At 47.2% G+C, this 9,874-nt stretch overlaps 1 protein-coding gene across 1 annotated transcript; it reads left to right on the forward strand.

The window, feature by feature from the left end:
* The first annotated feature begins 1,475 nt into the window (after positions 1-1,475).
* Positions 1,476-7,713, forward strand: LOC119450294 (protein pinocchio). Its single transcript, XM_037713716.2, has 4 exons — positions 1,476-1,757; positions 3,648-3,855; positions 4,350-4,479; positions 5,080-7,713. The coding sequence occupies exons 1-4, from the start codon at positions 1,691-1,693 to the stop codon at positions 5,164-5,166; spliced, it is 492 nt and encodes a 163-aa protein (XP_037569644.1). The 5' UTR covers positions 1,476-1,690; the 3' UTR covers positions 5,167-7,713.
* Positions 7,714-9,874: the final 2,161 nt, after the last annotated feature.

Consider the following 9,874-nt stretch of genomic DNA (forward strand, 5'->3'; position numbering starts at 1 on the left):
AAAAAGAACAGGCGCACGTACAAAAAAGAAAAGCTTTTAATTGGACGTTTTGGCTGGGGACGGGCCTTTTCAAGAGACAGTTTACAAGCAGAGAGACTTCAGTTAATACATTTCCTATTGAATGCGGAGCATGTAGGTACGTTCAGTAAACACTCGTTTAGCTAATTCATCGGGACCGAAAATGGACTTCGCACTAAGTGGTGTATGTTTTGATTATGCACAATGCTGGTGGCGGCGAGTGCTTCACAGTGGAGTGCTTTTAGATCAAGTACAGGCCGTCCAGAAGGCCCACGACACGGCGGTAAGGTTAAACCTTACTGTCCCGACGTGGGAGCTGCCTGCGTCATCCTAAGGGTTGATCTTCAGGACCTGAATAAAGTTTATCATACCATACCATACCATACTAAGTGGTGTAATTGCGGAGAGGCTCCAAATTGATCGCATTAATGTGTCACGAGCACTGCAACAGCGCAGAATCTCGTAAAACGTATATTGGAACAAAGCCTCTCACGGTAGTGGCGACATGACTGTGTAGAAATTCTGCTGTCTGTCGGTAATCACCACGTGACACAGTTAGGCCCAAGGAGCTGTCGTCGCGTGGTAGAGTTACCCTGGCAAAGCATTCTGGCCTCTCCGTGCAGGTAGCCACCGAAAACAGAAAAACGCAAAGGGTCACCGCCAAAGGGCACCAAGCGTATTTCCTCGCTCCACTGGATACAAATGGCAGCCAGTGGACCGTGCAGATTTCCTGCTTCGTACTAAGTGTAGTGGGCGCCACTGCACTTCGAAAAATCCAGTCTAAAATGCAGGCGCTGCGGATAGGGCCGCGGCAAAACATCGAATGAAGCGATATCTTGAGAAGAACGATTTCGTTGTAACTAGGGGTTGCTCTATGTGTGCGTACGTGCTCGTGTTTGATGTGTTCATAGACTGAGCTAGAAATAATACACGAACCAATTCAGTTTGTGCTGGGCATGTGCGGATCTTTGCCGTGCCGTGCGCGCGGCGCTGTTTCCTGACCGGACAGTTCCGGACAAAACCGCAAGAAACTACGCGCGACGTTTTTCTCGAGCACCGTTGGCAACCGCCTCTGCATTTCCTTCCGCGCTTCTCCGTACTTCGGGAAGACCATCGTTGCGGGCCTCTGCTGCTTCCAGACGCTGACGTCGTCATCCAGCCGACGCGTCGAGTTCCTCGGGCAAAATTGAGCGACGTCGGCAACATCGAGGGAGAGGCGTCCTGCCGTTTCACCAGGGAAAAACCAGGCGCGGGCGGTCGCGTTGCGGCTCGAGAGTCGGTTTATCGCGACGGTTGCGAAACAGCGGCTTCGAAATCGCGCCGTTTTACGAGACCAAACAACCGCGGCGGCGCGCGACGGCTCTCGACGTAAGCGCGACGCCACTAACCACTGCGCATGCGCCTTGTAGAACGGCCGTTAGGCGGCGCTAGCGGCGCCCTCCAAATGAATCGTCTGCTCCGGCGGCGTTCCGGCTCAGTCGTCTCCGAGCAAAGCTCCGGCGCGTAAGCTTTCTAATCGGCAGAACCGAAACCTGTGTCGCTCGCGCGCGAAGCCAGGCTGCAGTTTTGTGTCAGTCACTTGACCAGGAAGTTGTGACCAGGACTATACCTACTACGCACTCGTTGTCTTGTTTCCTGCTGTTTCTACTGCACTTAATTCTTGGAGTGTACGATGGCCACCGGAGTTCTAGTAAGCTACCCGGCACTTCACGAATCGCGACCCACGGTCTTCAAGAAAGGTGAGAACCATTTATATAAAGTTGCCCACATTTTTCTGCACCACTTAGACACAAGTGCGCAGAACTCTTCGGGCTTTTGGTGATTGCTTGGGGCAGCCAGGAAGACAGTTGTCAGTCATTGAACGGCGCATATTTAATTTCACACGCGGGACAACACTATTAGATTTTGCTAAGTCCGCACTTGGAATTCGCGACTGAATGTCTCACCTTGCTCTTCTTCTGAGGTGACGGCACATTTAACAAGAAAACTTGTTCTGCTTCTTTTTTAAACTTTTCTTTTTCTTTTCTTTCGCACTGCCAACCTCCGGGAAACGCTCTATACCATCTCAAGAGAGTTTCGCATGTTTCTCACCTTTTTTTTTGTGGTTCGTATTTTTGCATACGAACCACAAAAAGGGTGAGAAACACGCGTTTTAATTCTACCCTATATATGCGTTTTCTCACTTGAAACAGGTACCAACAAGGCCCTCATTAACTTCTGTAATACGTACGCACCAGGTCATTTTAGGTTTGACAGAAATGCGGTGGCCTTGAAAGCGAGCGATGGCTCTCCTTCAATTCGCGCGGAACGCGGTGTCGTCGTACGCGTGTACGAAGTGCTACGGACGAAATTACGATGCGATGCGTTTGACGATGCTGCGTCGCAGATACGAACTCAACCGAGGGAGGGCGGAATCGCGTGAATTTTGTCGCCCAACTTGTTCGCGCATTTATATAGCTATTGCGCTGTTCAAGGTATTCGCGTTTCAATATTGGAACCGTCGGTAGTTTGGCCGGCTCGCGGTTCGTGAGTTCGTCAGTATACAGTGGCATACTGCTCATCTCTGGAAAGGGTGCGATCAACGTTTACGGAGTGCCGTTGGCGACGTCACAACTCCGACCTCTCACGGCACCTGCGTCATAGAAAACGAGCTTTCAAACTACATTCGCTCCCGCTCAAGCCGAAGCGTGCATTGTGTTCAATCTGCCACACAGGCGTCTGACCGCTCGAGAAATTTTGCTTGGCTGAAAACTGAAATTTCTTCAAGTATCCCGCACGCATACGCGAAAATTGTCTTGTTTGTGCTAATTGAGAGCGAAGTAAAGGTTGCGGAACATCGTGGTTACATTCTGTTGTGCCCGGAATACGCGTGCTGTTCTTAAGCAAAGCTGCAGGGGGGGGGGGGGGGGGGGGGGCGACATCGCCTTAGCCTTAAGTTTCTTTCTGGCTATTCCCTTCCGCTTCCCTTACACCCTTGCCTGCTTGTCAGCCAGCTGGTACTTCACTTCGGGATGCGGCAAAATGGAATGCGGAATAGACGCCCTTCAATATACAAGGCTTCCGCTCTCTCCCATTCATGCGTGAAGGCCGTAATGCGAGGCGCTTGTCATTGTAGAGCGACCGAAGCGCGTTCTGAGAGGCCGTGACAGATCGGGGAAAGAGTGTTGCGGAGTAGGAAGGGTATGGCTCAACATCGTGTTGGCGCTTGGATGTTTTAGCATGTTTTAAAAGTTTCTGTTTTATATGCGTGCTGACTTTGCTCTCCGTTATCCTGCTTTTGCTCTCCGTTATCCTAATATCCGGCGTAGGAGAATCAAGGAATAAAGGGAACCACTATGAGCACTGGAACGCATCTCCTTCTTCTGTCAACGGGCAGAAGCTCATCGGGGACCGGTTAGAGCGCGGGAATCGCCACGAGGGTGTACTCTGTGGGGTGTAACCGCAATATAATCATCAATAATCAATGATCGATAACAAGGGCGCATTGGAGGGCTTGGTGACGAAATGAATATTTCGTATAAGGTATCATCATATCAGGCTCTTATGGCTGTGTTGCAAATTGAATTGTTGTGAAAAGGGACACACAATATCCTTACGTCCGGCGTGCTGCTCTGTTTGATCATGCGCAGATGTGTCCATCCGGCACTCTAAGTCAGACCCCATGCTGGTGGCACTGTCGCACAACTCTATGGCTTGCTGCTGGGATCGGGACAACTGCTGGGACCAGGACAACTGTTGGGACAGCATAGAAGATTTGGCAGAGCAAGAGCTGCTGGCGCAAGGAGCCGACGCAGTCACCTTGGAGGGCCTCAAGAGCCTCTACAACTGCTGCTTCACGTGAGTACTCGCTATTCAATGCAGTTTGGTGCTTTCGTTATGTCCAAATGCCAGTAGCGTGTAACGGCGCCGCAAATTAAGAAGGTCACTCAATACCGCAAGCGTTAACAAGCACTTCCAAAAAGAAGTGACGACTCCCAATACGGCGTGCCACAATGTTTTCAACTTTCCTGAGTGACGCCACAAAACGTCTCACGATTGACACTCATCTTGATAGCTCATACAACTTTCCCTATATACATAAAAATCCTCTCGTAACAGCGATTCTTGTAATTTGCTTATGCTTTAGCTATATTCAGGTTGTCGATCAGCTTCATCGTTATTGTGCTGGGCTTCGCTCGTTCGCCCGCCAAGTACAAATTGCTATTACATCAATTTCCTAACAAGTATACATATGCTCTGTGCACCCGTGTTTCTTAAAAATGCGGCAAACGATAAGTCGGAAGCCTGAAACGTATCTAGTGTAAGCAGCATAGGTGTTCTATATTCTGCAGGTGCGGGGTGAGTTGGTCTGAGGACCAGGCTTCTCTGGATTGTGCCGAGTGCGGAGGTTACGCCCTGCACCGGCCTTGCGTACACTGCAATGGCAGCTGCGGCGGAGCCTGGAGCAGAGACTTGGTTGCTGTAAGTATATTTGCTATCCTTTAAGATAGAAAATACAAAAACAAAATTTCATAGCTCTTTCCAATTTTATGTCTCACATAAGAAAGGTTTCGCTCACAGACGTCTGCTTAAGAATAATGTTCGTTATAGAAGCTTGAGACTCAATACAACCTGTCGTAAGCGTGTGAATTCCAACGGTCGCATTGTTGGCGTGTGCCACGTCACACGTGTCGAGAATGCTCTCGCCAGGTGCCCTGCTGGGCTCTGTTCTCCCTGCACACGAGGTCTAGCGGCTACAGTTTCAGCGTACAAAAGCTGGTATGCTCTGACAAGAGTGCTGGAATTTACGGTCTTGAAAAAAGACTGCGAATAGTTCAGGAAAACGTCTGGAAAGCCATAGCGCCTATGGTTAGCTAATGCACATGGCCTAACTTTTGGATTACTTGTCTTAGGTTCTACTTTCTTAAGCTTTAACTTGCGTTAGAGGCGCTAACCTATACTAGGCAGCGGGTCTTCGGCAGGCAGGCATTATTAGAGCTCTTTTCTTTCAAACACATAATACTGTGCTGCGTTCGCATGGCTGACTGTCTCTTTTCGCTCATTTTTCTGCGCCACTAACAGTCCCACAAGCTGAGGCGTGCCCAATGGATCGGCGAGTGCAAGAAGGCACCCCAAGATGCTGCTGTTTCACAGAGCCAGGACTCCTGAGGAATCTGCTTTCTAGAGTGGCTCTCGAGAAACAGCACTTCCGTCGACTGTACATAGGCAGGAGCTCGTCGCTCCAACCGTCTCACCTTCTCCAGCTCACCTCAATCAGAGCCTAAGCATTGCCGCTGCGCCAACAAGACCACTACATGTGTTTCGTCGGTACACCACCGGTGACATTCCGACCCTCTATGATGGCCTCGCCGTGAGAATTCGCTAGCCACGGATTCAGATGACACTGTGCTGTGTTGAAGTATTTCATATTGTCGTCGCCCACCATCTACGACCACGGCACTCTGCTTCTCGGTCCCGTCTGCAGTACCAACGCTGATGGACCCTCTGCCACTCCATGATGGAGAAAAGGGCCCCACGAACGGGATACCCGTGGCATCTGGAACATTCCAATGTGTGCAAAGTTAATGGCTCTCAATGAGGTGGTCTAGGGGAGCGTGTCACTGTGACTGGGAAATGTTCTGTATATACGTACGTGATTCTCGTTTCACACATAGTCGTCCATTCTCGCGATGTCCAGTACTTTCGCTACTTGAGGTTTTCATTACTGAAAAAAGTATTGGTGCTTATAGTGCTTTCATACCTGAAAACCAATTCGTACAATTACCTACCTATTCTTGCAAACATTGGCATATGCTCAAAGAGATGAACCGTCGCTTTCTATGGTGTTTTTCTGAAACCTAGTGTAAATTATACCACATGTACACTGTGTGAAATGATCTTCAACCTCTCATGCGCATTTTACCTTACTGCTGAGGCAAGTAGGTGTCGTTTAAGTTAAAACTTCTGTCTGAACTCCTCAAAATTTAAACGTGCATGCTGAGCTTATTTTTTAGCAGCACTCAAGCAACGGCTAAACACCAAAGGCAACATGTTTTCATTTTTATTTTGAGTATAAAGCTGCTACTAAGGTAACCTTCGCCTGCTTAAATTTTTAATACGGTCCTTGCAATGCAAAGATAACTCAAAACATTTCATTGTTGTGAAAAAAAATTTTGAAACCATGTTGTGTCGAGTGTGCCATTTTCATCACCGCTTGTTGTGTTTTCTGGCAAAACGTCACCATTGCTTTGCACGAAATTGTCCATCTGTACATTTAAGACACAGTAGAGGTATGAAATTGTAAGAGCTGCTGTCAAGAGTGTTGCACAAGTTTTCCAAAAAAAAACAGGCTGTTTGACTAAGCCAGCCACCATCGAAAACTGTACTTTAGAAGTTAAAGGTTTCCACCTGGTGCCGGCAAAATGCGTGCACTATATGTCTAGTCATTTCTGGAAGCACACTGGTCTTTCAAGAAATTGATAAACAAAGGCGAGCACAAACTTTGTCTTCTAGATTTTACGAATGAGTTTCAATACCGCATTCTGTTTTAGATGTCGCATACTTCAAACACATGCCGACATGTCTGACGGCTCGTTACGAGCAACAGTAACATTACACTTGATAATACCACCAATGACTCACAGGCTACACCTGTAGCATCTGACAGCCCATAAAACCTCTGTCAATTTCATGCCTCTATGATTTGCACCTCATTATGCTGTCTTTTGAGGAAACAGCAGCAGGTTTGTTTTTAAGTTATTCACTTGCACACCAAAGCTGCGTTTGTCGCATGTGTACGATTTCTGTCTCTTTTTGAAGTAAGGAAACTGAACATTTTGTTATTGTTGTGCCAAAGTTGTATTTAATGTGTGACGCAGACATGTTTTTCTATTGTAAAGCATTGCTGTCACCAAATACTATCTGGTCTTGCCACCGCTTCCAGTTTAGTTCTAATTACATTTGTGAAAGAAAATGGATCAAACGATGTCCAAAGGGAACGAGTGCTTTGAGAAAATGCTTCACAGAACCATTTGTGAGACAAGTGCCTTGGGAATGCGAGGGAGCAATCCACAGAGTGTGTATTTTTGTAAGCGGAGAAGACAGATGCCAGAGATGCCTAGGCACAAGTTGTCCAACTTTACCAAAGGATTAAAGGAAGCGAATGAGCCTCCAAATGGTTGAAGCCAGCGTGAAACAGCAGATCCAAACAAAAGATTTCCTGTCTAGTAAGGTGCCTCAAATGCATCAACGGTAGCACTGGTTTCATAAGCCACCTTATTAATTTGTGGGTCATCATGCATTTGCGATATGCAATTTGTGCAAGATAGCTGTTGTACAAATGCTCGCGGTGAAGTCAACTGCTGACATTATGATGGTACATTATGCAGCGGGCATGCTTAGCCACCGATTATCTCTCAGTGCACACTTTGTCCACTAAGGTTTAAAGCAAATACAAGCAAGTCGCCATTGATACAACCTATAATGGTTTACAAAGGCACCACAAGCATTCAACTATCGAAATGTCCGTGTAAACGAATAACATGGCCTACACGGTTCACGCTTTTAGCCTTCTGGACGCCCATATCAAAATTTCTGAATCCGCGGATGTCAAACCTCCAACAGCTCTGTTCACCAAGCGTGTTTTATTTAGATGTATTGGACCGAGTATTATTTTTCGTACTTTCTATGGTTTGCAATAAAAATGTTGTCACAGAATCATTCACCGTGACCTGCTCTCCTATTTATTTGCCTCCCAACGTTACAACACTGCTGCACGGAGGTGGAACCACTGAATTGCTGAAGAAACGCTGGTGTGGCAGGGAATCACTGATGAAAAGGGGGCTGCGAACTTCGTTTATTTGTGGTAATAATGCTACAGCGCCACTCAAGTACGCAGATCACCACGACAATATGTAGAGTCTAGCTGCACAAGCTAGAAGTTCTTGCAACGTTCATGTTCCGAACATACAAAAACGCTCGTGTGATGAGGCGCGCTACAGTGGATGACTCCGAAGTAAAACAATTATATTGTAACCTGTGACTATACGCTCATACTCAGCAGCTCTATGCCATAATAGCTCCCAGATTGTCGTGAATTCTGCTATGTTGTACACATTCTGGGAAAAATTTTCCTGCTTGAAAACTATAACTGCGTTGACTTATGAGCACTGCGAAGTATATCAATCTGTCAGAATATTTCTTGCTGGGCTTTCGAACTGCTAGTTCATCCCATCTTTCTTACGTGCTTGATGCGCTGATATGAACTAACACCATCCCCCACACGAGCCTTCCTGGGCGCCTACAACTGGGCAATGATGTCGCCCAGTTGTAGGCGAACGCTTCCAATTGCCAGACGACTCTTATGGATTCAGCAGTCCTGATATCAGTCATATTGAGGCCAACACTCGGAGATTCCTCATTTATTGGCATGTTAAACCTGAAACGAGCTTAGCACAGGCAGAAACTCAAGCAAGACAAGCGATTTACAAGAAGGTGGAGATGCATTGACGGACAGTGGCCCAAAAAGACAATTCCAAGCCTGAAGCCTTTACTTCGATGAAGTCCCCCTGTCAGTACGTGAACTTTTGGCTGAGAATTCTCTTGTTCGGTCAATACTGATCATGAAAGAGAAAAACTGTCAAGGAAACCTGAACGAGTTTCTCAGAAAAAAAGCTTCGCGCTTGAAGAAAAATTTGTCCTGGAGGTGGGATCGACTGCGGCACCAGAGCCTTTCCGGAGCGGTCGGTATTTCATCAGAACTGACCAGGAGGCTAGCAGACGTAACTGACAACTCGAAGTAGAGTGAAATTGAATATTTGCTGTTCATCAGTACAGCCACAAAGAATTAACACCATGTCAGGCATCGTTAAATTATTCGAGCCACGTTTTCCCTCCCTGTGCCCGTTTTTTTTTTCCACCGACGTGATCCATAAGCTTTTTTTTTTTTTTTTGCAGCAGCAACCGTTAAGAGCGCTTCCAGCAAAAGCACCACCTCTGATATGCGGTTTCGCTGCTTGTAGGCACCACAAACGCACACGACAGCGTCAGGCGTTGAGAGCTCATCTATGCTCGTTGAGCAGCTATACGAGCCTAAGAACGAATTTCAAATAAATTTTAATCGGCACGTGAGATGTATCAGAATGAAAGTTGGCAGGAACCGAGAAGACCTTTGAGATGCCTACAGCAACCTTAAAGGGTGTGGTGAAACGCAAAAGCAGGTAAATAATTACCATAGGTAAGTCAACCTTGTTGGTAGGGCAGGCACTGTGGCAACCGGCGGAACACATTCTGTGATTTTCTAACGTTCTTGTGTAAAATTCTTCACATTTCAATTAGTGATCACCATTCAGACTTCAGTCAGCATCTGCAAAGTCCCGTGACACGGACAGTGCAACTCTGACCACTGAGAGCCGGTCGTGGGAGGGAGGAAATTTCCGTCCGCTCTCGATCACCAATCCTGTTTACCCTGAAAGAAGGAACGCCCCATTGCGGATGCTTCATTCAACTCAACGTGACGATAACCGAGTGCAGCAGCTTGAGTGGGCGGCAGCTTATTTGGTACTTTCCGGGTCCCCGGCTGTGTAAACAACCGCTTCGGCCCAACCAGAGCATTAGAAAAGGCCGCCGGTGGCATTTGTTCTGGTTAAGAGACCGCGTTTCATTCGCTACTTTCTTCATTTCTTCATTCACCTTCTTCTTCCCTTTCCCCTCGTCGCCATCAGCGCTCTTACATACCCCATACACTCCAGAGCCCTCCTGTTCCAAGAAGCAAAATATTTCTGACAGGGCTCGGAAAACGGAGGAAATCCTTTTAAACTGTGTTCTCAGTCTCTTTATTTGTAATTTTCAGTCGAGTGGTTCTGCTAACGTTTTATCT

Source organism: Dermacentor silvarum, chromosome 4 (genome assembly GCF_013339745.2).
Source record: "Dermacentor silvarum isolate Dsil-2018 chromosome 4, BIME_Dsil_1.4, whole genome shotgun sequence".
NCBI classification, from domain to species: domain Eukaryota; kingdom Metazoa; phylum Arthropoda; class Arachnida; order Ixodida; family Ixodidae; genus Dermacentor; species Dermacentor silvarum.

Bases quoted from the DNA above. Each gene is read 5' to 3' on its own strand.
- LOC119450294 (XM_037713716.2), top strand. From the start codon at position 1,691: ATGGCCACCGGAGTTCTAGTAAGCTACCCGGCACTTCACGAATCGCGA. The intron at 1,758-3,647 runs GTGAGAACCATT...GATCATGCGCAG, and splicing joins ACCCACGGTCTTCAAGAAAG to ATGTGTCCATCCGGCACTCT. The intron at 4,480-5,079 runs GTAAGTATATTT...CGCCACTAACAG, and splicing joins GGAGCAGAGACTTGGTTGCT to TCCCACAAGCTGAGGCGTGC.